We start from the raw sequence: 27342 nt of genomic DNA, 5'->3' as shown, positions 1-27342 counted from the left end.
AGTTGAAAGATTTCAAAAATAAAGTATTAACAGAAGAAGATATTGATGAATTATATAAATTATATAATCCCGAGCCGCAAAAACCAAAGGAACAAAAACAAAAGAAAAAAAAGCCGAAAACAACACCAAAAGAGAAAGTAGCAAATGTTCAACAGCTAAAGGTGCAAAACACCCAGGTCCTTCAGACCATAAATGATGCACAAGCTTTAATTTATGATTCATTAGTTAAACCATATTCAGCCCGACTTTTAAATGAAGATCAACTTTTGGAATTCATCCTTCAACATAAACTCGAAGTGGGAAAGTATATCAAACCTTTATATACAGCATATTTAAAACAAATGAATAGAATACATCCAGAATTAATGAAAGGAAAATCAACAACTAAAACTTCATCATCCAAAATCAAAGCAGATAAAATTAAACCACTTACAACACCAAAACCTCCAACGGTAGTACCTCCTCCTTCAGTTAATCCTTCATCATTCACTTTATTATATCCATTTCAATCACCAAAGAAGCAAAAAGATTTTAAAAAGGATTTCAAGATATTAAATAAACCAATTGACCCGAAAATTCAACCGTTAAAGGAAAAATTTAGTCGCCCTTCATTTGCACCATATCCATATTCATACGAAATAGATCATTTAGAATATTCAAAAGGAAACGTTACTTATTTATTTGCCATTAACATTAACACTAGATATTTATATTGCATTCCGGTGAAAGGGAAAACAGAACAGGAAACAAGAAGAGCTATTCAATACTTACTAGATCATGAAAGAGTAGATAATATAAGGGGTGATGGTGATAAAGGATTTCAGGCAGCTATGATTCATTATTTCCCACAAATTAATTTTTACTTCTCATCTTCTCCATATACGTTTCATAATAAAATAGTTGATGCGGTAATGAGAACTCTTAGAGATGCGTTAGGGGTTAACGGTCAGATATACTGGGATGGAAATCATGACTCCATCATACAGCAGTTAGTATATTATTACAATAATACATGGCATAGAACTATAAACATGAAACCAGTGGAAATGAAAAATGATATTTCAAAAGAATGGGAATATATTAGAAAGCAAATGGAAAAGTTAAATGATGTTAAACGTGAACAAATTAATTCGGGGCTCATGAATTTTAAACAAGGGGATAAAGTTTTGATTCATCTCGATTATGGAAAAACAGTTAGTATCCCTAAGTCGCGTACTGTGGCACTGCGCGCCTCCGTACACCACTTAGCGGTTTTGACACTTTACGAAACCGGTAACGTATATTTTACAACACAACCATAACACCAACTTAACCTTAAATATTTACAAAACCATCTGACACATAAACGACTTCACTAATGACTTCACTAACGACTTCACTAACGAATTCACTACCGTCCTCACTAAATAAAATATAACCTTATTTTTATTTTTTTTTAAATTTTTTATTTCATTACAAAGACATGTCCGACTACATTTACTATGACTCTTTCCCAGAACGTTTCCGTGAACTATTCAAAACTCAAGTAAAACTGAGAAACATGCATTTTAACAAAGACAGACCCATTGACGATGAAAGAAACCCTGAATATATTATAATACCTTATGATGCTAAATTTATTGCATACATTCCTTATGGACGTAGAGGAACGAAAACTATTTCAACAAAGACGAAAAATTATTTCTGGAGCGATGAAGAAAATTGCCTTATCTACATAAATGCATACTTAAATAAAGCTACATATTGTACAAAAGAAGGTTGGACTGGATTTGAGCTCTACATATACGACGACGATGGAAACAGACGTTGTGTATACCCATACGATAATATGTACCATTGTTTTCATCAAGCATTAAACGAATACATAGTCAGTAAGGGTCTCATTCCTGTTGAGTAGATATGCTTTATTTTTGTTCTGTCATTTATATAAAAATAAACTTAAAAATAAATGATATCACCACCCTCACACGTATGAAAACATAGCACAAAAATAAATTTAGGTGAAGTGGTGAAATCTCACCTCTTTTTTCACCCGGTTTTTCACCCTGTTGAATTCATTGCTTTATAACTCTCTTCCTTTCTCCAACTCTTCTAACTTCTTCTTAAGTTCAGCAATGTTGTCCTCATGAAGTTTAATCTTCCTTAATATACCTTCTCTATCTAATGGTTGCTTTATCTTTCTAAACTGAACTCTACCATCCTTCATAGTATGAATGTAAAAACCTTCTGGAACCGCTCCTGATTTAATGTATTCTACCAAGAACTTTTGTTTCATTGCTTCAGTGACTTTATTTGTCATTTCAATCAAATAAAAATTTTAATATTAAATAAAAATAACGTTATTTTTTCAGTAAGGAAACGCAGGAGTTTTACGATTTATTTGAGGAGTAGGTTCTGGTTTAAATGTTGGAGTCGGTTTAGGAGTTGACTTTTGAACAGGAGTTTGTACTTCCATAGGTTCAGGAGTCATTGAAGGTTTTGCTTGTGAAGGCGTTGGTTTTGGCGAAGGTGTTGGAGTTTGTTTAACTTCAGCTACTTCAGTATTATTTACAACATTTGCTTTATTTCTTTTCAACATTATAACTGCTCCTGCTGTAGCTAGCAAACCTAGTGGGAGACCATATCTTATATAAGGACTTGACCAAATGCTATTTTTGCCATTGTGCAGCTCGTAAGAAATATTCAATAGGTGCTCCATAATCGTTTGGTAAAGTTTGTTTCATAGATGGTGAAGGTTCACGAGAGCTTGATGAAGAACTCATTTATAAGCTTTAAAAATAAACGTTCATCCTTTATTCCTCACTGTCGTCCGTAGCTATGTTATAGTCATCTAATCTTATTATGGGGATGCCATTAGCACGCACCTGAATGGCAAAGCAACAATCCCTCATAAATCCAATAAGTGGCTTTGGTACATTTTCAGTTGCTAGTTCAATAGGTCCTTTAACAGACAATTTGTATGTTATTGGAGCAGTAGATGTTTGACCTTGCTGGAAGCAAAAGTCCACTTCTGTTGGAAAACCACATAAGAAATGTGTGTTGTCATAGCTATCCCATTTATGTTCCACACTACCATCATCCACCAATGACCTCATAACATCTTCATTAAATCCTATCATATCATTGTTTGTATTGCAGGCGTTCGCAACCATTTCATAAAATACAGGTCCATATGATTTTTCGGGTTCTGCAGGCATATTTCCATAAGCTCCCATGGAAAGCTGAAGATATTTAAACTTAGGGTTCTCAAAATTAACATAATAGTTGTCTTTCTTTCTAAATAGTGCCCAAATACTTTTAACATTAATAGGCGTATAAGCTGCTGTAAATGTTGCACTTGAACTATCTGTATTCTTTGAGAATGAACCGTCCATAGGAATCCAATCCATAACTTTAACAGGAAAACATAAAGCCTCGTTTGTATAATGTTCTACAAGTTCTGTATAAATGTTAGGGTCTAAAGAGAATGACTTTGGATGAATGAAACATTCATTAAAATCCATCTTTGTTCGAAATAGTTGCTGGGTTACAGTTGTAATAGTAACTGTTCCACTAGCTTCTACTGCCTTCGTTATCATAGTGAATGGTTCATTCCATGGAACAAATTTATTTGTCGGTGGATTTGAATCTGAAGCAAATGCAACTTTAAGAGTTGGATTGAAAGCAATGATATCATTTACAGATATAGATGTGCATTGTAAGGCGTCGCTACTGAACTTTACTTTAAGCTGAATGTTTCCTGCAAAAGCTGGAATAAATCGAATAGCTTCTAATGGAAGGAATCTTCTAACAGGAATTCTTAAACGAAGCTTAAAATCAAATGATTTTCCTGCTGTAATTGGACCACTAACAATTTGTCCTGTTCTGCATGTTCCCGAATGACTCCATACATCTTCATGTCGAGTCTTTGAGAAAACATCTACTTTCTTTATTTGTTCGGTAGTTTGTGAGTTTGAAGTTATATATGCTTCTTCTCTTGCGTTGTCTTGAGAATATACGATACGACCATTTGCAAGGATTTGATATCCAGCAACTGCATAGAAAGCGTCATCGAAACCAATCCAAAATCCTGGTGGGTTTGTTTTATTGGAACCTGAACCAATTTCTTTATCTACAATAAATTGACCTTCCATTTTATACGTAATGAATGTATTGTAAAGGTCCAACATATTTTCACCAGGAGGTGAGAGATTGAATGTTACCCATGTGTTATCTTTAGCAGTTCCAGGTTGTGATGGAATCTTTGCGTCAGAATATTTTCTATTAGTGTCACCAATTTGAACTGCATTGTCTATGATATCGAAATATGAGCGAATCTGATGAATATGCTCTGCTGGAGTAAATTCGTTTAACTGTTCGTTCTGCATGTATTTACTTCAGATAAAAATATCTATTTACTTCATTATTCTCACTCTTCTTCTTGGCATTCGTGGTGGAAGTTGTTTCTTGACATTTTCAATGAACTGTACATTCTCTTTTGTCTCAACTTCTTTCACTGGCGGGTCAGGATTCTTTGACTCGGTTTGTTTTTCAATGAAATTCACGAACTTTGCAATAAGCTCTTGGTTCGTTATTGAAAGTACATCTGGCTTCTTTTCTTCTGGTTCTATTGACTTTTCAGTTTGAACAGAAGGTTTTATATGGGCTTCGCCCTCGGTGCCATGCACCTTAATGTTGTCGCTTTCTGCATTCGCTAATGGAACCTTTCTTTTTCTTACGTATATTTTACCATCTTTACTCTGACTTACGTAATAGAAAGGATGTTGTATTCCTCTTGCGTCATTTAATATAATAGACTCTCGCTCTGATTTTGACAAGCTCATTTTACATCGGTTAAAGTTTTAATTTTGTTTTTTATCTGCAGTCAAATGACTCAGACAAGCCCTACGGACAAGACCCAAGGGGTCATAGATGTTGAAGCATTGAAGAAAGAAATTCGTGAGCAAATTTTATCCGAACTGAAGGAACAAAAACAAGAACAAAAGCCAGAGAGACCAAAGAGAAAACTTAGTGAAAAACAACTTGCTGCATTAGCTGCTGGAAGACAGAAGAACCCACGTTTGCTGGCGAAGAAAGCTAGAGAAGAAGCTAAAGAAGCTGAAGCAAAGAAAGAGTAAATGGGTTATTTTTATCCGAACTAAATGTATAGACAAATACCTTTATCTGTTGCGTTCAGTAGTGAAAACCCTGACGTCAAAATAAAGGGGAACAGAGTAACGTTTAAGTTTCCAACAGACTGGATTGTGAACATAAATGAAGAGAAGTACATTGGCATAACATCTATGTATATAACACGTGCTTTCAGAAAGGTTGACTTTATACTTCAAGTCGAGATAGAAAATGACGAACAGTCTTTAAGCGCCCAAAACATTCACATATACAAATACTTTAAAGACGATACAACATTGTTGCAATGTATGATTTCATTTAATGAGATGTTCGAAAAAAGTTCAACATTGAAGTACAAACTTTACAGCCTTTACGTGAGTTTCTTGCACAACTGAAAGAAGAAGGTAGTCAGCCACAACTTATAGACTTTCATTATGAATTTAATGAAAATGAAGATGGAACTCATGACTGTCAGTTTGTTATATATTCACCATTCAATGAAGTAGCTAAAAGAAAGAAAATCCATTACGTATAAGATTTCAAATCTCTGAACCAAGTGATGATTTCAAAAATGTTTTCAATTATGATGCAATGCTTCCGAGGAAAAATGAATTTTCAAAGATTGTAACACCTGGCATTTGGGATAGAAAGCAAGCTATATTATATTCAAACTTAAGTAAGGGAGTTGAAAATGAGTTCATTGGTCATACAAGAACTTCACCACTTCCTAACCCTAAATACTATAAATTAACTGGCTTCAATCGTGAGTTTTGGATAGACATGTTCTCCACTCATGACCATAACTGCCCAGTGTTCTTACCTCCAGACCATAAGGACTGTCTCTACATTGAAGCACAACTCTTAAACTCTACCATCGCAGTATTGTAAAATCTACGCTAGTTTTATTTTTTCTGAAAATTTTATTTGAGTGAAAGGCATGGAAGGTGAAGGACATTGGCAAACACTCGAACATGACAATGACTATGAAATCTTTTCAGAGTACCCTTATCCAATTAGACGTATAAGCAATAAAAGAGTTGTTAGTGAGTTTGACCAAGGAGATGGTTATATTTGTGTAAATTTAAACAAACACAAGCTGATGAAACATAGAATAGTTGCAGAAACTTTCATTCCGAACCCTGAAGGACTTCGTGAAGTAGACCATATAAACAGAGACAGAGGAGACTTTCATATCTCGAACTTAAGATGGACGACAAGAAGAGAAAACATGAGAAATATTTCTGGTTCAAATGGCTATTGGTTTGACATTGTTGACTCTCTTCCTGAAGACGCTGTTGAAATTATACAATACTCATATCACACGTTAGAGAACTACTACTATGTCCCAAGTGAAGATGCCTTTTACTATTTCATGGGAACTCAATACAGACGAATGAATGTCTTAAGACAGTATAACAAAGATTATATAAACATTACAGATGTAGAAGGAAGAAGAACAAAGCTGTCTATTGCAAAGTTTAAGAGAGACAATGGTTATACATAAATGACAAAAATATATGACCTCATGGGCTTCGCCCTTGCCGCTAGCGGCTTATTTTTATCACGAATGACCTCATTGCTGACAAAAATAAATGACCTCAGAACTTCAACTTACGAATAAAGCTTGTTTTAGTCGTTATTGAGAAGTTAAACTTTTCAGCAAAGCAAGGACTAGAAGACTTACATAAGTCAAATCCAATCTCTTGACCGTCATAAAGTGCTTTGTAAAGTTTCATTAAACTGAACTCAGAGTCTTTGTCATATGTTCCAACAGGTATGTGAATGTTCTTATCTTCATTGTAATAGCATTGTATAGCTTCAGGAAACATTTCATTTGCTGTTAAAGCAAGGACGTCTTGTTTGACACCTTTGCAACGTGCATGGAATGCAACTTCATTTAAATCGTTAGTGAGTAAGTCTATGTAGGTCTTCTTTCCACAAAATATTGACTTGTATGCTAAACTTTGTTTTCCAGGTGTTATTTCTGCGAAGTCAGAATGAAATTGACCCTGACGTTATTTGAGCAAAAATATATTTTTGAAGAACTGAAGGTGTCACCACGTCACCATGTCACCAGGTTATTTAACTTCTTTTAAAAATGATGACAACATGACATTTTGACAACAGCATGGGTTGAATGCAAAAATATTTTTAGGAGAGAATGCAGCATTTATGAATTATTTTTGAAGAACTGAAAGTGTCACCACGTCACCATGTCATCAGGTTATTTAACTTCTTTTAAAAATGATAACAACATGACATTTTGACAACAGCCTGGGTTGAATGCAAAAATAAATTCAAATCATACTTTAAAAAGCTTCATTTACAGGTATTTCATCGTCAGTAAATGAATCGTGATTTTCGTTTGGTTCAACCTGTTTATATAATCCTTTCATTTCTTCTTTCAAAACATAACACCATGTTTGTTTACCGTCTATTCTTCTCTGTTTCCTTTCACATTTATCTTTAATGCTCATTTGAAAGTTTTTGTCTTTCATGTCTGATGGTTTGCAGAATAGAGCATTTTTACATGTCATACCTGCACACAATTCATCATAATGTGTATTTATCCATACATCTAAAGGATTTGTTGATAATTCAATTAAATCTTGTTTGGCTTCAGTCATCGGTATGATTCGTACATTAAATGATGAAAGGTCATATTGCATAAAATATGTTAGTAAATTATCATAAAATTCCTTTGTGCATGAATTCATCAAATTCTTGAAATAATCAAATTGACCCTTGAATTTACCATTAACCCTTAAAACTACGTATCTTCTGTCTCCAACTTCAATTTTGACAGGGTAAACGTTATTAGTTACGAAAATGAAGTTTGCAACGTTCTGAGCAGTTCTTCTGGATTGATTCTTTTCATTAATTCTTATCTCATTATCCGTTATAATTAATTTCAAAGCGTTGAAGTTTGCGAGTCTGTCTTCACCTACATTCTTGAGTTCATTAAGTACAAGAAACATTTTATTCTCAACTACTGAATTGAAATTACCCGTTAGCTCACCTATTTCGGTAATGTTTTTACATGAATAACCAGCGAGAAGTTCAGAAATAATGTCTGTAAATCTGTTTTTACCTGTTCCCTGAAGTCCTTTCAAAATAATTGCTGTTTCATTCTTGATTCCAGGATGTTGAATCATTGATGCAATCCAGCCGAGAAGGTATTTATACACTTCATCGTTATTATCACATATGGTTTCTTTAATGAAATTCATAAACATCTCAATTTTTGAGTAATCTGGTTTTTCGAGAACGTTGTATTTATAACCCTGAAACGTTGAGAAAACATCTGGAGAATCAGATTTAAAGCAAACACCCTTAACGGTTAATGAGGATAATTGATTTAGTAGTACGTCCCATGCTGTTCTGGTTTTACCTTCTTCTTTAAATAATTTAATCATTTTGAGTGACTCTTTCATGTTTGATTGAAGAACGAATGATATTTGATTCATTTTATCGTGGATATTATAGTCCTTTTGAATGAAATATTTGTTTCCACAATCTACAAAACGGATTACACGTGATAAATCCTCAATTACTTCAGAACTGTTTTTATACTGATGATTTTCAGCCTTGCGTCTAATATCTGTTATCAAAAACGAGTCATCAAGTTTTATATCAAATGTTATTTTTGGCTTACATAATAAAGGTAAAACGTATTCATCATAATATTCCTTTTGATATAGTTTTAGAATCTTCACTAAAACAAATGGAGAAGTCATTAAATGTGCATATCTACTACGTGCTTTTTCAAAATTACTTTTTGCATTTTCTGTTAAACTGCAGAAGTTATAAACGTTATCGTATGCTTCATTAATTAAATGATTAGGTAACGAATTAATTGCTTGAAACAGTGTGAATAATGTAACTTCTTTTTCTAAATTCATGTTTCCACCGTCATTATGTACTTCAAAATCACTGATGCCATCAACTATGCTCTTGGCAAGTTTATCGTCAATGTTTACATCTTTGTTTTCATTCATGATAGTCTTTATTTCTTCATTCTTTTGTTCAACTCTTACCTTAATATTCAAATCATTTAATATATCATTCACTGTTCTGGTTATGGTCGAGTCATAACTTCCACGAATGAATGAGTATGTATTGATTGGTTCTGTTGCATTCTTGCGAACTCTTGAATCAGCCATAACTACTAAAGAACGCTTTGAATCATCCATAGAAGTCATTATGTCAATATCATAATCATTGCAGGAATAGCATTTAATCATTCTGTTCGAAACTGAATAGAAGAAATTAGTGTTGCAATAAATGTGAAGACCTCCTGAAGCGGTTTTAACGATAACATCTTTATCCGAAAGTTTTGATAAAATATCTTTTCTAACTGTTTCTTTAAGTTTATCATTGTACGATTTATTGATATCAACATCTATAATCGTTAAATTTGAAATTTTATTTACTAATAAAGCCATACCAGTTTTCCTTCCTCTTCCTCCATCGTGTTTGAGGTAGTTATGTAAATCAATCTTGTTTTCACCAATTCTTTCGTTGAGGGTTTTAGTTTCTGCCACAACTAATTCCTCAGCTAATGAATCAATAACTTTTTCATCAGAAACGATATAGTTGCTGTTGTTGTTTGTTGCTGTCATTTATATAGGAATAAAAAAATAAAAATAATTTTAAAACTAACTTTATTTTTGGACTGCATCAAATTTCCTGGACTGTTGTCAAAATGTCATGTTGTCATCATTTTTAAGAGAAGTTAATTAACCTGGTGACACACGGTGACGTGGTGACACTGAAAACATTTACGAAATCATAAACGAAAACATTTACGATTTAATTTCCTTTGTTGATGTTGTCTAAATGTCATGTTGTCATCATTTTTAAGAGAAGTTAATTAACCTGGTGACACACGGTGACGTGGTGACACTGAAAACATTTACGAAATCATAAACGAAAACATTAATATATAAAATTCATGAAAATTCAAGACCTTTGGGTCTCGCCGCTTAGCGGCTGAGGGTAGAAATGAGGGTAGATATCGGGTTAGATCTAACCTTTTCAACTAAAATATATTTTTGCTTTAATTAAATGTTTTCCGGAAACGTCTATGAACATAATAACCTTTCAAACAAGGAGCCAAATTCTTGCGATTTTCGTATGGAATCTCTTCCCTCGGTTTTCCGAGGGAAGCAATCATATGAGGAAATTCTTCTAAAAGTTCTTTTGTCTGTTGGTTTTCAAACCAATGATATGCTTGCTTTGCATTTGGTACATATCGTCTTTGACTGAACGAATGAGACGTAACTGTTTGTTATACTGTATGTATTCATATTCTTCATTGATGGCTTCATGAACGATAGCAGTTGTTGTGTTCTCTGATGTTGACATTACTGTCTTTACATACAAAATAAAAAAATAAATAAAAATAAAACTAACTTTATTTTTATCTTTTATGAAAATTCATGAAATTTGGTCATTTTTCAGCAAAAATATAATTTAGGTGAAGAGGTGAGATTTCACCTGTTTTTTCACCTATTTTTTCACAAGCGTTTTACATGAATTGTACGATGTATATTTGAAATCCTAAACAATTTCGTAGCTTCTATTTCTTCTTTTAGTACATTGAATGTTTTAATCATGCCGAAAGTCTCTTTATATTTCTTCTTGACGTCAGACAGAAGGAAATCTTCTGCTGTTGGATAGTTTTTATTAAGAAATTCAACAATATCCATTTTATCTTCTGCTGGCTTTTCTGCTTCTTTCTTTAAGTCTGCATAGTCGTTTCGCATTCTTTCTATCTCTTTGACTGAGTAGTTATATTTTCTTATTGCTGCTTTACATTTTGAACATTGCGGCATCGTTTTTGCGTTATACATTGAAACATTACCAGCTAAAACAACTAAAGCGTCAATTGCTCTCTTCATCTCAAACATAGCGGGTCTTATTTGTTCGTTCCATACTTTGCCTCTTCTATCTTTATCTCTTATTTCCCAAACACATTTTGCAACTAATGAAACAAAGTTATCGTATGTCTTAAATTCTTCGGATTTGTAAAGGTCAGAAATATTTTTATAAACCATGTCGCAATCTTTGTCCATAACTTTATGGTTGCAATGAAAACCAAGGAATTCATAATTTACTTTACGTATGAATTTCTTAATTTCTACTGAGTCAGTTGCTTTGACTTCAATTTCGTCGAATTCAGGAATAGTTAGTTTTTGCTGCTGAATTTCAGGTAGTTTAGGCAAATGGTCGATGAGGTCCTCCATTTCATAAAGATACTGTTCATTTGTTTCATCTTTCGCACTACAGTCTAAATTACTTGTTAAAAGTTCTTGCTTTATCTTCTGGATTTCTGTTTCAAAGTATATGAAGAAGGAATAAAGCTTTTCATCTCTATCAACATTGACGTAGGATTCATGACTAACGAGTTTGGTGCTGTAGTTGTGGACAGAGTCCCGCCGTTCGCAGCTTGAATTGTTGTTGTGCGATTGTTGAAATCATATCTTTTATACAAAATAAAAAAATAAATAAAAATAAAACTAACTTTATTTTTTCTATCTTAAGGAAATTCATGAAAATTCACGAGGGTGAAAAACAGGTGAAAAAAGAGGTGAAATCTCACCTCTTCACCTAAACATTATTTTTGTCTGATTTACATCTAATGAAAAAGTTTAGAAGAATTTTCTTATTATTTCTGGCATATTTTTGTCTTTCCAGTACTCCCGCTCTAATGGTCCCAGATGTGTTGGCTTCGACTCTCTCAAGTTCTTAGATGGTATAACATCTTCAACGCCTCCTTCATATCTTACTTTATAAGTGTCATCGTTTATGTTATAGCCAAGTATTTCAATAACCACTCCTCGCTTTGCTTCGTCAATAGTTTCAGCAAGTTTGCCATTACTACTTTCAACTAATTTATGACGAGGATAAAACGCAATGGAGTCGTCAGCAGCTTTTATAAGATATCCATTACCTTGCGTAGAGTCTACGATATAATAGTTTCTACTTAACCTTAAACGTTTCTTTGTCAACGGTTTGTCGTCAAGAACTACACGAACTTTTGTACCAGGAATGAGGGTAAATTGTGTTGAATTTCTGATATTTTGTGTTTGGCTTCGTTTCTTTTGTATATACTTTTCTTCTTGTTGTTGTGTCATTGAATTTGGTGTATGTCCTGTTGTAGAATGTGTTGAGGAATTATATACTTCGAGAAAATGTTTCATTGTTTCTTCGGTAAAGTCTCGCTCTTGATTTAAATCTCTGAGAGTCCTTATGAAGCGGTTTATGATGCCGAGTATGTTATGGTTATGGTCTTCAGTAGTGTAGTGAGTTATGTTATGCTTAATGAGAAAATCTGTGATTTCATTGCTGAGGTATGCACCGTCTTGGTCTGATGTTAAAGTACTTGGGCTATGTTCTGCTACAAACTTTTGTAAAACTCTTAACACTTCACGAGTTCCTTTATTCCTCATTGGATATGCATATGCTTTGCGAGTGTTAACATTAATGAAGATGAGGAATGGTTTATGTCCTCCTTTCTTACTCTGAACGAGAGTGTCAAATTGGTATGCGTCAGGAGCGTTGGAGTAAATTGGTAAAAAGTAGTCGTAAGGGTTTATTTTTGTTTGATGTACAACATTTTTGTCAAAGAACCTTTTCACTTCAGCTCTGTTAGTAAATCCCCAACTCTTTGCAGCTTCATTGAACTTCTTAAATGACCTCCATGGATGTTGTTCGAATACTTCTTTCAAGCTCATTTATGTAAAGTTAAAGATTTTATTCAAGATGGTAAGCCTTGACCCAAAGGGTCTAGGCTCAAGCGCGTTCATTGAACGCGGTACCATGCATAAACCGTCATAAATGGTGGCATATAATCTTCACCCGAGCCTGTTGGATTTGTTGTGAAAGTATGGACATGATTTCCTCCTGGTTCAGTTGGTCGAAAAGTCTTTTTTGCTGAATTGTTATAAGATGGAGATAAAACGTCATTGCCAGCTTTATAGTCTGAGTTGTATAATGGGTGGTCTCTTAATGAGTGGCTATGGTCGCCAGAAAGGTTTGTCGTTCCTGTATGAGTGTGCGCAGGTAAGTTTGCTTCTTTAATTTTCTTTGAGCCTCCTGTTTGCTTTGAAGAGTTAGCACAGTATAAGAATTTATCTACAATCTGCTGCCACGTACCAAAACCTAAAACACTTGCCGGATTTGTTGAGTTCATTGACGTATAAATAGAGCCTATAGGATATATGGTTTCAAGAATCTGAGTCTTCATTGTTTGAAGTTCTGTTTTGTCGGCTTTCTTATCTAACATTGCTGGTAGTTCGTATGCTTCAAAGTTTCTGGCATGACCTTCAATGTTCATACATCTATTATCTAAATTGTTTAGTGTATCTTTTACGCTTGTACTCGGATTCTCTAAAGGTGCACTTGAACCCAAATCATAGTTCAATATTATGTCGTCTGCTCTAACAGTAGTGAAGGATTCATGTGTATGGTTCTTGTCAGCTTTACTATTTAATGTAGCTTGAAGTTCATTTATATCGGAGATATTGTGTTTATGAGATTTCAAAACTTTGTTCGTTGCGTCAAGTTCATCTTTGTCAGCTTTCTTATCTAACATTGCTGGTAGTTCATGTGTTTCAAAGTTTCTGACATGACCTTCAATGTTCATACATCTATTATCTAAATTGTTTAGTGTATCTTTTACGCTTGTACTCGGATTCTCTAAAGGTGCACTTGAACCCAAATCATAGTTCAATATTATGTCGTCTGCTCTAACAGTAGTGAAGGATTCATGTGTATGGTTCTTGTCAGCTTTACTATTTAATGTAGCTTGAAGTTCATTTATATCGGAGATATTGTGTTTATGAGATTTCAAAACTTTGTTCGTTGCGTCAAGTTCATCTTTGTCAGCTTTACTTTTAATAGCATCTTCAAAAGTTATTTTTGCCTTAACTCTCAAAGTAAATCTTGGTTCAACTAATACACCGTTAACAAAGAAACTAGAGGCATAAATTTCATTGTTATAACCAAATGCTTCTGGTGCTTTACCTGTGTCATACTGTACAGTACAGCGTATGTCATAACCTTCAGCACGAATGTATTTATATCTTCTTTCATTAACATCTTTCGTCTTCACTTCTTCATCCTGTGTTAAATATCCGTGGTAGTCTGTTATAATCTGTTCATCTGAACTTATATAATGAACATGGTTTTTATCTGCTTTTTCGGCTAATTTCTCTTCTATCTCATTTATTTCAAGTTCATGCCTACCACCACCTCCTTCAGAAGTATTTTTCTTCAGCTCTTGAAGAACATCCACTTCGCCATCTTTGGTGTCAATAAAACTTCTTCTTCACCGTGTTCGGGGTCATGGTCGTCATCATATCTTGCGAAATCAGAGATGTTGTCATACATTAAGCATATCTGTCTCAAAAGTTTTGCTATTTGAAACTGGAACGAAAGATATACAGAACTTTCATCATCTCCTAAAGTCAAGTCTGCTTTCTTAAGTATTTCTTGAATGTATGCAATGAGAACAGAGTACTTTGGAAAATATTCGAACAATATTTCATTAGCTGTTGGTTTTGGTGGTTCTTCTGGAGTTTCTGTTGTTTCAGTTCCTTCTGTAGGTTCTGTTGGAGTTTCTGTTGGAGTTTCTGCATCTCTTGACTTCAATGCTCTTGCTCTCAAAGACCTAAATGTTAGAGCACCAGGTTTTACAAAGGACTTTATAAATGCTTTAATAGTTCCTGGTAAGTTATTGTTAGCATTAAGTAAGTTCCTTATGCTTCCATCATGTACGTCCATAGCACTATGTAAAAAATCTATACTTTTCTTGTAGTCAGCAATAGACTGACTGTGATTTTTTAAAGATTTGTCAATACCTTTAAGCCAATCTTCATGCATGTCTGATACTGAGCCAAGAATATCATTTGCTTCCTTTAGTGTATTTTGTGCTTCTCGTAAAGTATCCAATCCCGTACGTGCATTGTTTGCTATACGTCTTACAGTATCTATTTGACTCCTTGTTTCTTGCATCCAAACAGATAAAGTTTTAATAGTATCCGAACCATTTGAAATGAAGTTCAAAGCATTTTTAACGTCATCTAAAGCTTCTTCACCAAGTACTGCCCATATCTTTCCGATTTGGTATTGAAGAACTTCATATGAAGCAGCTGTTAAACCAGTATTTATAAGGTTCCATATCCATGATTTAGCAGTTTTTCCATCCTTTCCATCTTCACCATCCAAACCGTTTTCGCCTTGAGGTCCTTGTATTCCTTGTATTCCTTGTGGTCCTTGAGGTCCGGTGTCACCCTTCTCTCCTTTCAGTTCATCTTTATGTTCGTTATAATATTCTAATGTCATAAGGTGTACATCATTACTGCTACCAGCAACGCCGAGAATTTGTTTCTCATTCATGACTAAATTCTTTAGGCATTTAATGTTGTCGTCAAATCGAAAGCTCTTTAACAATTCAATGAGAACATTTAATACTTTCACAAATGAGGCATCTACTGTAGAATTTATATATTGCACCGTTCCATCATTTATGATAGGAACTTTACTTATTGTAATGAATGGGTCATAAGTGTTAAAAGTATCGAAATCAATGACTTTTTTAGTTTTTCCATCGTCAATGACTAAATCATTGCCTTCAATGGTTAAAGTTGAGTTTTCATTTACTAGTTCATGTGCTCTTCTTGCTTCATTTGTTTCATACGCATATGCAGCAATAGTCATATTTTAATGAGAATAAAATGTTGTTCTATTTGCAAAGTACAGACCCAAACGAATACGGGACAGTAAAGCTACAAACAAACTTAGGTCTTCAGAATGAAGCGCTTGCTTTCAGAGTTGTTGACTTCAATACTATCGCAACTTTTGTCATAACAGATGAAACAGATTTCATAGAGATTGAAATAGATGACAAAAGAAGTGTTATAACATTTCCTAACAGAGCTGGGTATAGAATAGATAAAATTGCTGGAGTCATAGATACTCTCATAAATGAAGAAACTATTGACAACATAGATGTCGAACTCTCTTCTGAGGGAACATTGAAGTTCAGCAGCGAGAAAGAGTTTAAGATACCAAGAATGAGTCATAGAGTACAACTTCTTTTGGGTGCATACCATATGACATTTCCTTTGAAAAGTGTTGACAAAACGATTGAGATGAAATCTGTTCCATACGTATGTTATGGTAATTGTTTATACATTGAGTCTAAAATAGCTAATGTCACAGGCATTTCAGGAGTTAATAGTAAAGGTTCAGTAGAATATAAATCCTTCTGTTATGCAGTCAATTCAATGTTCATTCCAAACGTTCCTGTCATAGCAACTCATTTAGGTAAATGGGTTCGCATTAGTCCTCATAATTTGAAAGACATGCAATTCAGACTTGTTGACTTTCAAGGAGAGCCTGTAGAACTGAAGGCACCAGTGCGAATGACTGTTGAAGTTGACTTTTTAGAAAATATTAAATGCAACAGCTTACAAGAGAACTCAGAGCTAAAAATATAAAGTATGAATGTTATGTATTAGGTCATGAACTTTGGTTGTTGCTGTTTGATGAAACAAATGAGTTAGTTATGTCAGTCAAGAGAACAGAAAAATATTGTGTTAGTGAAAACTGCACCAAGTCAATAAGATTAGGTTTGCATTATGAAGATGAGTTCGATACTGTTGAAGAAGTTTTGAATAGATATTAAAAATTGCTAACTTGAAATTTTTTGACTGACGGTGCAAAGCGCCAAGACCGAAGGTCCTGACTGCTTTAATTTACTAAAACATATTTCAAACAAAGCTTATAGTCAGTAGATAGTTTTGTATACTCGTTCGAATATTTATACTTAAACTCAACTCCTGTAGTTCCTGGTGTTTCAATGATGCGGATGTTACCTATTTTCATGAATAGTGGAGTTTGACCACAGCATTCGATTTCAGGGTCGAGATAGTCAATGACACATTGTTTCCCTGTTATTCGTGAGATAACATTTTCAAGGTCCTCCTTTGTTAGAATTATTTGGTTCTTACTTATAAGATTTGTCAAAAGCTTCTTATCGTCTTTGAGTAAAATTGTTTGGTATAACTGAAGAAGGTAATGGTCTACGTTATCTGAAGGATTTGTTTGAACATTTGTGTAAGGGTTGTCGTTGGCTTCTCTTGAAAGAATTTGGTCCAGTGGTGGATACTCTAACTTAACATCTGATGTAGCGTTAGCGTTTGAAGCTGTGTTTAAATTCACCGACTTAAGTTCTGGTTCTTTTTCTTTCAAACACTCTGAACTATAGTTCTTTATGACAATATTGTTTGTCGTTCGTGAGTCAACATTTGATGTTGGTTCAATTGGAACATTAACGGCACCAGCTAAGATGGATTTGCTTCTCATTTCATATAGAATAAAAACCTTTTATATGTATGAAATGAACAATATACTCGACAAGGGTTTGAATGTAAAGCTAACGAATGAAAATATTGTTGAATTCACTGAGACAGGTGCTGTGTATAAAGATGTAGAACTACTGAACAAAAGAGCTAAGGGAAGAAGCAGGAACATGAACAAAGGGTGGAAGCCTATAAAAATTTATGTCAATGATGGCTCAGGAGGTTCAAACATAAAGTATGCAGAAAGTTATAGAGTTTATGCTCTCAAAGGTGAAAAGCCTTCATTTAAGAACAGCTATTCTAACGCATATCCTCAAAAGCTAACGGATGGGGAAGTGGATGATATGAATGACAGCAAAAATATTAACAGAAATGGCGACAGAGATGCATGGAATTTGTTTACCATCAGTCAATTGAAGGTTAAACTTTAAAACAATGTTGGTCGTTCCCATGGAATATTTTTGACTTTAATGGTATTAGTCATGATATGAATCTCAAGGTATGAACGAGGAGAGATGAGAGACTTATATGCTTCCCAAATTTCTTCAAAAGGTAATGTTATACCTGACTGTTTCCAAATGAGTTCAATATCATAGCGTGAGAAACCTTGAAAGATAACGAAGTCAGTTATGAGACGTTTTATGTTTAAAGCTAAAAACCTCCATGTTTGCATAAGTATTGCTACAGTTAAGTGGTAATGTCTGACTTTAGTATGATGTTAGCTAATGGTGAGTCTGGTTTTGACACTAAACCTTTTCCAGGCGAAATCGTCACAAACTAATAAAGTGTTTGATGGATATTTTTTGAAGGGGTATTTTGAAAGTTTTGACAGTAATTTGTTAGTCGTTTCATATCGTAAACTCCTGAGTATTGACGTAAGTGGTGTTTGTCAATAATTCTTTCCATCTCCTCAGAAGTCTTTTGCATTCCTGACTGTATAAATTCAACGATGGCATAATATTTCCTCTTACGTCGAATGTAACGTTGAAGAAATTCAATGAGTTCACTGTCTGGAACTTTAACGACAGAGGCTTGAACTTTTGACATAAATGTTTTCGCTGTTGAGTCCATAGAGTCTGAAGTTGCTGATATAATGATTTGGTCATAGTAAGAGTCGTTTCCTAAACGCTCTGTTATGAGTATATGACGAATTAAATTAAATGTCTTACCTGAACCCATCTTTCCACAATAGAAATAAACACCATTTGAACAGAACTCATAGTCCTTACTGAAAGGAAGAAGAGAACTGTTGAACTTTTCACTGCTTTCATTCATGTCTTCATCTACGTCATGTATTAAATGCTTCATTTTATCTCCATTAAAAATGCAAGTCAGAAATATTCAGAACATAGCACCGAGTCTAACTGACAAGAGTATAAAGATATACTATGAACATGTTATGATGAAACCAACCAAAATTCAAGAAAGTCAGTATACTTATGAATATCCAAGACACTGGGTAGAGTATGTAGGAGGTGAGAAAGCTATTGAAATCAGACAGGTTCGAAGTATTCCAGCAGGAAGAACAATATTATTGAAGAACTTTAATGTTTTGAGATATAATGATGAAACAAAGAAGCAAGATAGTTTCCCTGTTGCTGTGTATGTGAACTTAGATACAGGAGATGACATGAAAGTTTTTAATACAAAGCTTCAAACGGTAGTGAGAGAACAACTTACTGCGGAAGGACATCCATTACCTTCAGAAGTTACCATAGCATATAATTTTGAAACAAACTCAATAGATTTTAAAGTCGTCTCTGCAAAGAAGTCAGGTTTTACATTTAATGAAGCAGATGTATATTCGAATGAAAACTTCAAAGCTATTGCATGGTTAGATAATGACGATTGCTTTAAGAAAATATTTAAATTCAGTGACTCAAAGATGTCAATAGATGACCTTCGTGGAATGTTATCATCGACGTTTACAGTAGAAGGTTCAGCAGGATTGCTTACAAGATTGTCAATTGGTGGTATTTGGTCTCGTGAGAACATTGTTATAAAATCCAGTATAAGTGAATTTGCTGAAGAATCTATATTATGTCTTTCAAACTACATGTATTCGCCGCCGAAGCATTATAGTATAACAAACTTTGTCAGTAAGTTTAACATAAGACTTGTCGAACCTTCTTCAATGAAAGATGTTGTGCTACCCAAAGACGGAAAGGATGGACTCATTATTGAGATGATTTTAATAGCATATTAAATGAGCTTGTTCTTGAAGGTCATTCATGATGAAATAACTGTTGTAGAAGATGTTAGCAATTGTTCAGACATTTTGAAGCGTATAGATGATATAAGAAAGAAGTTAGATAGACCGCAAAGCGGTGAGGGCGAAGCCCGTGAGAACGCTTATGTTTCATTGACTTTCTCCAGTAACGAGAACTTTTATGAGATAATATTGAAGAGAGATGATTTTAATATGGTGTAAATGGTAGCTTGGGCAGCTTTAGGCGCAATGGGAACAAAAGCATTAGCATTTGGAGCAAAAGCACTTGGAGCTTATGACGCAGTAAATAAAATGAGTGGAGGAAGGGTTTCGAAGACATTAGATGCAAATAAAGGGAAGATTGGAGGCTGGGTTGCAAAGAAGTTAAGATTAAATAAAATAGGGCTCATAAATAAAGCATCCAATTTGGTTGCGACTGAGTCAGAAAATGCTTTAGGAAAGGACGATGAGTTTGCAAAACACGCAAAAGACTTTAATGACCAGATGAAAGGTGAAACAATGCATTTAAATAGAGTCGATGGAACTAAAGAAAATGTTTCTTCTCCACCAGTGGTTTATCCATACGGACCTTATGGAATGTATGGAAACCCTTATGAACGACCATTTGACCCATTGACTGGTGGAAGTAATTGGTATCATTATGGACGAAGAAGAAAGACAGTCAAGTTGGAGACAGACGTGAAGAAAGCAACTAAAAAGAAACCAAGGAAGAGAGTTATAAAGCAATGAATTCAACAGGGTGAAAAACCGGGTGAAAAAAGAGGTGAGATTTCACCACTTCACCTAAATTTATTTTTGTGCTATGTTTTCATACGTGTGAGGGTGGTGATATCATTAATTTTTAAATAAATGTGGGAACAAAAATAAAGCATATCTACTCAACAGGAATGAGACCCTTACTGACTATGTATTCGTTTAATGCTTGATGAAAACAATGGTACATATTATCGTATGGGTATACACAACGTCTGTTTCCATCGTCGTCGTATATGTAGAGCTCAAATCCAGTCCAACCTTCTTTTGTACAATATGTAGCTTTATTTAAGTATGCATTTATGTAGATAAGGCAATTTTCTTCATCGCTCCAGAAATAATTTTTCGTCTTTGTTGAAATAGTTTTCGTTCCTCTACGTCCATAAGGAATGTATGCAATAAATTTAGCATCATAAGGTATTATAATATATTCAGGGTTTCTTTCATCGTCAATGGGTCTGTCTTTGTTAAAATGCATGTTTCTCAGTTTTACTTGAGTTTTGAATAGTTCACGGAAACGTTCTGGAAAGAGTCATAGTAAATGTAGTCGGACATGTCTTTGTAATGAAATAAAAAATTAAAAAAAAATAAAAATAAGGTTATATTTTATTTAGTGAGACGGTAGTGAATTCGTTAGTGAAGTCGTTAGTGAAGTCATTAGTGAAGTCGTTTATGTGTCAGATGGTTTTGTAAATATTTAAGGTTAAGTTGGTGTTATGGTTGTGTTGTAAAATATACGTTACCGGTTTCGTAAAGTGTCAAAACCGCTAAGTGGTGTACGGAGGCGCGCAGTGCCACAGTACGCGACTTAGGGATACTAACTAAAACTGATAAATCAATGACAAAAAGAAGACGAAGATTTGACACAATAGCTGAATTTGTTAGATATATTAACGGCAATGCATTAGTTGAAGTTGACAATAAATTAATAGAAATTCCGATTTATTTTATTACTCCATTATATTTAAATAATAATTAATTTTTTTATTTCGTAAAAATGAGTGACAACAAAGCAGCCAAGAGTCCTGATTCAATTAAGATTCAGAGTCCAGACAATGAATATAAAAAGAAACTAAACAGAATTAAATCAAAAATATGCTATTACAAAAGAAGCCGCAATGCGGTGAGGCTGATGCCCATAAAACTAAAGTAATTGAAAACGATAAAGAGAGGAAAGAAATAATCGAAAAATTAGAAACTTACCGTTCAATCCTTAAACTGAGTGAAGCAAAAATAAAAGAATTTAATAGAAAAAAATTGGAAGAGATGAAAATAAAGATGAATTTTAAACTCAATCCAAATTTAATTTTATTCCTCTTCGACAACGTCTCTTCGAGACGCCGAACCCTTCTGGTTCTTCTTTCCATCATTACTGCATAACCGCATCTTCTCGGTTTTCGTGTTTGTTGTTTTTAATTCGTTCTTTGCATCATCCGTTATGATTCGTGGTAAATTTTGAGCTTGTGGGGTATCCATTTATATAAAAATAAAATTTTGTTATCAGTTATTTTATCATCATTTTATTAAGTTCATCTTTAGTTAATAATTTGAATGGATTCGCTAATGTTCCACCTTGAGCCACAACACTTGCCCCGGCTAATTGTGAAGAACCTGGGATAAGTACTCCATGAAATGATTTCATTGGTATCATTAATTTAGAAATAGTTGGCTTAATTAATTTTGTCATTTATGATAAAAATAAAATTGCATAATTTAAATTTTTTTCTTTCTCATTTTCTCATTTTTCATCCTGTTTTGGTTTCAGCAACTTTTCAAGTTGTTGTCAGTAACTTTAATTTTAACTTTGGATCAAATATTGGGTTTCCATCTTTATCTCTTCCAATAACACCATATGGTAGAATCTTCATTTATACTAAAATAAAAATTTAAATTATGCCGTTCTAAAGTTTGTGAAACAAACATTGAGCGTTCATTGAACGCGAAACCATGCATAAACTGTCATATAAGGTGGCATGTAATCTTCACCCGAGCCTGTTGGATTTGTTGTGAAAGTGTGTGAATGATTTCCTCCTGGTTCAGTTGGTCGAAAAGTCTTTTTTGTTGAATCGTTATAAGCTGGAGATAAAACATCATGACCGGCTTCATAGTCTGAGTTGTATAATGGGTGGTCTCCTAATGAGTGTATATGGTCGCCAGAAAAGTTTGTAGTTCCTGTATGCTTATGCGGCGGAAGGTTTGCTTCTTTAATTTTCTTTGAACCACCGGTTTGTTTTGAACTATTAGCACAGTAGAGGAAACGATCGGTTATTTGTTGCCATGTACCGAAACCGAATACATCAGCTGGATTTGTTGAATTCATTGATGTATATAAAGAACCAATGGGGTAAATCATCTCAAGAATTGTATTTAATCCATTATGAATATTGAATTTATTATATAATATTGAAACTGCGTGAGTATTTAAAACTGGTCTTGTTATCAATATTAACGTATTATTTTTGAAAATTGCTTTTCAAACATCTTGAAATTTTGTGATTTCAGACCAAGTTCTTCCATCACTACTGATATTTACTAAATCACCACATCCTAAAGCAATGAAATACCCATCAATATAAAATAAATTAGTAAATCTATAATTTCGAGTAAGTTTTGGAGTGAATGAATAAACCAATTCCCAATTTGATAAATCCTGTGATAAATAAATATGTCTGTTATAACTTACAGGATATGAATAGACCAGTCCACCTGAAACGAGAACATAAACATTTGATCCATAACATAAAGCTTCAATGTCTCCATCAGCTTGAAAAATTTGTTCAAATTGACCTTGTGGTATTGAAGATGATCTATAAATTTTATCATTTTGTAGGATAAAATACATACCGTTAGTGTAATACCACTTACTTGTATAATCAATTTTCAAATCTGATGACATCATACTAAACATATAATAATTTATCCCATCCTCACTAATGAAAATTTGATTGACTTCATAAATTAGTACCCATTTATTATTAACGCATCTAATAGGATTATTTGGATATTTAAATTTAGCATCTTGATTTAAATTACATTTGAACCATTGGATACAATCGAATATACAAGGGCAAAAATCATCTTCAACCGTTATCATTCCCATAAATTTACCGTTATTATATTCAACATATAAAATTCTTGGATTAATGATTGGCTTTCGTGTATCAGGATTCAAAACAGATGGAGTAAATGATTCATAGTTTTTAAAATCATTTGTTTTAAAATAATAAAGCACTCCAGCTGTATAAAATAAATACATGGTCACTCCATCGAAACATATCCATTCAAAAGAATCTATATCAAAGGTTTTATCTGATGATTTCAAAAAAAAAATGGTGGAGTAAAATAGACCTCTGATTGTTTTATTTCTTCATTAACAAATGATATATCAGCTTTCTTTGCTAACTCAGTATTAATGAATGAAATAACTTTTTCCTTATCCACCTTCTTCATTAACTCATTGTTAACATATGTTTTATCTGCTTTAAGGTCTAAACATCCTGAAACCCATTCTGTATCAGCTTTAACTTTAAAAGTCTCCAATGTCCATTCATGATACCATTCAACCTTTTCTTTAATTTCATTATCTTTTTCATCAACATAAACCAAATTTGCCTTCTTATTTAATTCAGTATTAACGTATTCCTTATCTGCTTTCTTCATTATGTCATTTAGGAAACCTTCTATGAATTCCTCATTTAAATTAAATCTTCCAATCTTCAAAAATTTAGGAAATGCATTTAATGCGTAATATCTCTGTTCTTCTGGTGGAATTGATGTTATATCATCCGTTATTCCTTTAATTTTTGAATTCATAAATAAAATTTCTTTTATATTTGATATCACTGCACCACCTTTGCAAACGAATTCGAAATGTTCATTTTTCAATACTATCTCCAAATCTCCATATTTCAACCTTTGCGTTTGTTCTGCCGTCTTTGAATTATATGCATATATGGCGTATGTAATGGTCTGAAGGACCTGGGCGCTTTGCGCCTTAAGTTGCTGTTGTTTAATCATTTATTACGATTTAAAAATAAATATTTAATCCGTTATCTCATCAGCTATTTTCTCTATTTGAAATTGCCATAATATTTCATTCATAAATTCTAAATCACAATCAAATAGGTCAGTTATTCTAAATTTAATATTTGATAAATCTTTTGAATGAAGAATAAATGAATTCCCGGATAATTGAAACGGATATGATAAAGAAAATGTGTTTAAGTTGATGGATAAAATGTTTTGTATTGATGGGTAAGAGTTAGGGTCTAATGTTTGATGTGAAAATCTCATTGGGTATTAACTTTATCACATTTGATTAAAATGAAATTGGAACCAGTGTCAGAATACAAAACATCCCCAACATCTTTTTCAAAATTTAATATCCCCAACAATGAACGAAGATGAGGAGTACAAAATTTAATTTTCAGCGGAAATTTAATAAGGTTATTTATTTCATCAAGTTCAAAAAGTTTATCAGGTTTTGATTTAAAATTTTCTTCATACCATACGATAAATGATTCATTTAAATAACTTAAAATCATGTTAATATCCCCTTTCGCGATCACATTATTTATATACATATCATACGTTTTTTCATGGTCATCTTTAATAAATGATATATAATCTGAAGGGTCTAAAAGAATGGATTAAATTTACCACTCACAGAAACGAGAGTAACATTATAAATTCCGCTAACTGTTAAATTTAATTCACAGTTATTATTCGAAATAATATTGATAATTGACATTTTTTATTACGATTAAAAATATGGTAAAGCGTTATTTTCCAGTGATAAATAAAACTAGAATAAGATTACCTCAAGAATTCATAAATTCAACGAATAAGAAATTCATTCATGTTATAAATTTTAGTGTTTTCAGAAATATGAGTCGGTGTCATATTCATCAACAGGTTATATTTCACTTCATTCAAATTTAGTTCAATCAAACCCATATAATGACCATTTCATAAGATTTTCAGATGGTATTAAAAATGTAATTGATAGATTAAAATATGAACAGATTGACAATATCGAATTTTTGGAATTTTGGTTTAAATATCCCGATGGAAAAAAGATTGAAGTTAAAGATAAAGCTGATACTATAACAAAAACAATTACAATGACCGATCCGGATAGTGGGGAACAAAAAGAAATAAAGCAAACGATAGAAACTGGTGAAAGGTCAATTATTATTGATTATGATTCAAAGGATTATTATTCGATAATGTTAATGCTTGAATATTAAATAGCCTTAACAAAGAATTTTTCAAGTGATATTTTATATTCATCAACTATTTTATTATAAATATCATTATATGTTAAATGAAGTTCAGTTGTTGTTCCGTTCTTTGATATCTTAATTGTGCTAATATCCTTTATAGGATTTATTTTTGCAACTGTTCCGCAGCATGAAACCTCATCATCTATGAAAAATTGAATCTTAACGTCTGAATCTTGAACATCACAAAGAATGGCGATAATGTGAATTAATGATTCATAAGGTAAAATAATTAAACCGGATTGATCAATTAAATTTATTATTGAATCATAATTATTAATTATTATATCACGGTAAATTTTCATTAATTCAGAATTAATGTCTATTTTATATGGGTTCTCGATGTTTGATGAAAGAGGCGGGGGTATGTTGGATAAGTGGGAATTTCAACAGGTTCTTTACCGGGTTCAGATAAAATGATTGGGTCTCCATTCTCATGGTTTTCTTCATTCTCCTCATTCTTCGGTAAGTCACGAGTTAATAAATTTGGTTGAGTTGCTGACCTTGTTAATTCGGGGCTAACATTAACTTTAACATTTTGAATAATTCGTGATTTATCATCATTTACGTTATAACCAACCGTAATCTCTGCTTTTGCGTTAGTGTTCTTTTGACTAGTGAAACGTCTTCTCATTTATAATCGAATAAAAAAATATATTTAAACTTTTATTTTGCTGGAAGTTTTGAATCTATTATTCCCTGTATTTGTTCTTGAAGTTGATTTTTAGCTGTTTCATTGTAATTAATAGACCTAATATATTCATTAATTGCATTCTTATAATCATCTGATTTCTCAAATTTTCTTTTATCTGATTCCTTAACTAAATCATAAGTTAAACCTCGTTGCTGATATAATGGTTTCTTAATTAAATCTTTGAATGCTTGAGATAAAGCACCTGATGCAATTCTTGCTACTATAATTGGTTGGAATTGCTGTTTAAGTTCATCTTTAACATTTGCGAAAACTGGATCGAATAAAGCAACTTTAAAGAATTTCTTAGCTGAAATTTCAGGTCTAATATTTGCATATTGACCATCAAACTGGTTAGAATATCGTGGTAATCCATCCAGTCCCTCTTCAATAGCATTTAATTCTTCATTGAAATAAGAATATGGATTATAACGGTATGAATTAATTGGACCATTTTCACCTTCTCCAATGTATTGTTTAACAGCTTTTCCATTTTCATCAAATTGCATAGGATAACGTTCATTATATGCTTTACGTTTAGGATAATCAGATATAGTTAATTTATAACCATTTATGACTTTAATATTACCTTGACCATCAGTAATGAAAACTTCATTTATACCATCAGGTTTTCCATTTGGACCCGTAATGTCTGCTTCGTGTGCTTCCCAATTTGGACCTTGACGTTTGGCATATGCTTGAGCTTCTGGTAATGTTAAAACGTTTCTCATTTGTTTAACATCTTTTTGAAGACCAGCAACAATATGAACTAATTCTTTCATTCCATCAGGAACTTTCATAGTTCTATTATATGCACCCTTTTTGTTTGTTCCTTGTTTTAATGGAACCTGTAGAAGATTTGCTATTTCTGTCATGTTTAATTATAAATAAAAAATAAAAATTAAT

At 33.1% G+C, this 27342-nt stretch overlaps 19 protein-coding genes and 3 pseudogenes across 22 annotated transcripts, besides 2 other annotated features; 6 read left to right on the top strand and 16 right to left on the bottom strand.

Annotated features, from left to right (window-relative positions):
- Positions 1–1192: 1192 nt before the first annotated feature.
- Positions 1193–21286: a mobile genetic element.
- Positions 1463–1897, top strand: TVAGG3_0495130 (uncharacterized protein; the record flags this gene model as incomplete). Its single annotated transcript, XM_001330184.1, has 1 exon — positions 1463–1897. The coding sequence occupies one exon, from the start codon at positions 1463–1465 to the stop codon at positions 1895–1897; it is 435 nt and encodes a 144-aa protein (XP_001330219.1).
- TVAGG3_0495120 (uncharacterized protein) lies at positions 2063–2299 on the bottom strand (the record flags this gene model as incomplete). The annotated part of the gene is made up of 1 exon (XM_001330185.1): positions 2063–2299. The coding sequence occupies one exon, from the start codon at positions 2297–2299 to the stop codon at positions 2063–2065; it is 237 nt and encodes a 78-aa protein (XP_001330220.1).
- TVAGG3_0495110 (uncharacterized protein) lies at positions 2348–2698 on the bottom strand (the record flags this gene model as incomplete). The annotated part of the gene is made up of 1 exon (XM_001330186.1): positions 2348–2698. One exon carries the CDS (start codon positions 2696–2698, stop codon positions 2348–2350), a length of 351 nt encoding a protein of 116 aa, XP_001330221.1.
- Positions 2793–3389, bottom strand: TVAGG3_0495100 (uncharacterized protein; the record flags this gene model as incomplete). Its single annotated transcript, XM_051236359.1, has 1 exon — positions 2793–3389. The coding sequence occupies one exon, from the start codon at positions 3387–3389 to the stop codon at positions 2793–2795; it is 597 nt and encodes a 198-aa protein (XP_051094183.1).
- TVAGG3_0495090 (uncharacterized protein) lies at positions 3451–4367 on the bottom strand (the record flags this gene model as incomplete). The annotated part of the gene is made up of 1 exon (XM_051236358.1): positions 3451–4367. A coding segment is annotated over one exon (917 nt), but the record flags the coding sequence as incomplete, so codon positions are not given.
- On the bottom strand, positions 4395–4823 carry TVAGG3_0495080 (uncharacterized protein; the record flags this gene model as incomplete). The annotated part of the gene is made up of 1 exon (XM_001330187.2): positions 4395–4823. One exon carries the CDS (start codon positions 4821–4823, stop codon positions 4395–4397), a length of 429 nt encoding a protein of 142 aa, XP_001330222.2.
- TVAGG3_0495070 (uncharacterized protein) lies at positions 4869–5117 on the top strand (the record flags this gene model as incomplete). The annotated part of the gene is made up of 1 exon (XM_001330188.1): positions 4869–5117. The coding sequence occupies one exon, from the start codon at positions 4869–4871 to the stop codon at positions 5115–5117; it is 249 nt and encodes an 82-aa protein (XP_001330223.1).
- On the bottom strand, positions 8236–9731 carry TVAGG3_0495060 (Prim-pol domain family; the record flags this gene model as incomplete). The annotated part of the gene is made up of 1 exon (XM_051236357.1): positions 8236–9731. A coding segment is annotated over one exon (1496 nt), but the record flags the coding sequence as incomplete, so codon positions are not given.
- TVAGG3_0495050 (organellar and viral DNA polymerase type B) lies at positions 10629–11186 on the bottom strand (the record flags this gene model as incomplete). Its single annotated transcript, XM_001330189.2, has 1 exon — positions 10629–11186. The coding sequence occupies one exon, from the start codon at positions 11184–11186 to the stop codon at positions 10629–10631; it is 558 nt and encodes a 185-aa protein (XP_001330224.2).
- TVAGG3_0495040 (integrase core domain containing protein family) lies at positions 12124–12848 on the bottom strand (the record flags this gene model as incomplete). The annotated part of the gene is made up of 1 exon (XM_051236356.1): positions 12124–12848. A coding segment is annotated over one exon (725 nt), but the record flags the coding sequence as incomplete, so codon positions are not given.
- Positions 12917–13450, bottom strand: TVAGG3_0495030 (phage tail repeat-like family; the record flags this gene model as incomplete). The annotated part of the gene is made up of 1 exon (XM_051236355.1): positions 12917–13450. The coding sequence occupies one exon, from the start codon at positions 13448–13450 to the stop codon at positions 12917–12919; it is 534 nt and encodes a 177-aa protein (XP_051094179.1).
- On the bottom strand, positions 14389–15513 carry TVAGG3_0495020 (organellar and viral DNA polymerase type B; the record flags this gene model as incomplete). Its single annotated transcript, XM_051236354.1, has 1 exon — positions 14389–15513. The coding sequence occupies one exon, from the start codon at positions 15511–15513 to the stop codon at positions 14389–14391; it is 1125 nt and encodes a 374-aa protein (XP_051094178.1).
- Positions 15852–16616, top strand: TVAGG3_0495010 (uncharacterized protein; the record flags this gene model as incomplete). The annotated part of the gene is made up of 1 exon (XM_051236353.1): positions 15852–16616. The coding sequence occupies one exon, from the start codon at positions 15852–15854 to the stop codon at positions 16614–16616; it is 765 nt and encodes a 254-aa protein (XP_051094177.1).
- TVAGG3_0495000 (uncharacterized protein) lies at positions 16870–17484 on the bottom strand (the record flags this gene model as incomplete). The annotated part of the gene is made up of 1 exon (XM_051236352.1): positions 16870–17484. The coding sequence occupies one exon, from the start codon at positions 17482–17484 to the stop codon at positions 16870–16872; it is 615 nt and encodes a 204-aa protein (XP_051094176.1).
- Positions 17510–17911, top strand: TVAGG3_0494990 (uncharacterized protein; the record flags this gene model as incomplete). Its single annotated transcript, XM_051236351.1, has 1 exon — positions 17510–17911. One exon carries the CDS (start codon positions 17510–17512, stop codon positions 17909–17911), a length of 402 nt encoding a protein of 133 aa, XP_051094175.1.
- TVAGG3_0494980 (uncharacterized protein) lies at positions 18880–19686 on the top strand (the record flags this gene model as incomplete). The annotated part of the gene is made up of 1 exon (XM_051236350.1): positions 18880–19686. One exon carries the CDS (start codon positions 18880–18882, stop codon positions 19684–19686), a length of 807 nt encoding a protein of 268 aa, XP_051094174.1.
- On the top strand, positions 19912–20439 carry TVAGG3_0494970 (protein of unknown function, DUF4107 family; the record flags this gene model as incomplete). Its single annotated transcript, XM_051236349.1, has 1 exon — positions 19912–20439. The coding sequence occupies one exon, from the start codon at positions 19912–19914 to the stop codon at positions 20437–20439; it is 528 nt and encodes a 175-aa protein (XP_051094173.1).
- Positions 20585–20941, bottom strand: TVAGG3_0494960 (uncharacterized protein; the record flags this gene model as incomplete). Its single annotated transcript, XM_051236348.1, has 1 exon — positions 20585–20941. One exon carries the CDS (start codon positions 20939–20941, stop codon positions 20585–20587), a length of 357 nt encoding a protein of 118 aa, XP_051094172.1.
- Positions 21287–22399: 1113 nt separating the features above from the next.
- Positions 22400–27342: part of a mobile genetic element that runs on past the window's edge.
- On the bottom strand, positions 23474–24480 carry TVAGG3_0494940 (annotated as a pseudogene). The gene has a single exon. A coding segment is annotated over exon 1 (1007 nt).
- TVAGG3_0494930 lies at positions 25709–26379 on the bottom strand (annotated as a pseudogene). The gene has a single exon. A coding segment is annotated over exon 1 (671 nt).
- TVAGG3_0494920 lies at positions 26412–26812 on the bottom strand (annotated as a pseudogene). Its single transcript has one exon. A coding segment is annotated over exon 1 (401 nt).
- Positions 26893–27311, bottom strand: TVAGG3_0494910 (uncharacterized protein; the record flags this gene model as incomplete). Its single annotated transcript, XM_051236347.1, has 1 exon — positions 26893–27311. A coding segment is annotated over one exon (419 nt), but the record flags the coding sequence as incomplete, so codon positions are not given.

The sequence above is a fragment of the Trichomonas vaginalis genome, chromosome II (genome assembly GCF_026262505.1).
Source record: "Trichomonas vaginalis G3 chromosome II, whole genome shotgun sequence".
NCBI classification, from domain to species: domain Eukaryota; phylum Parabasalia; order Trichomonadida; family Trichomonadidae; genus Trichomonas; species Trichomonas vaginalis.
Note: the sequence above shows the minus strand (reverse complement) of the source record. Positions and strands in the feature narration are given on the sequence as shown.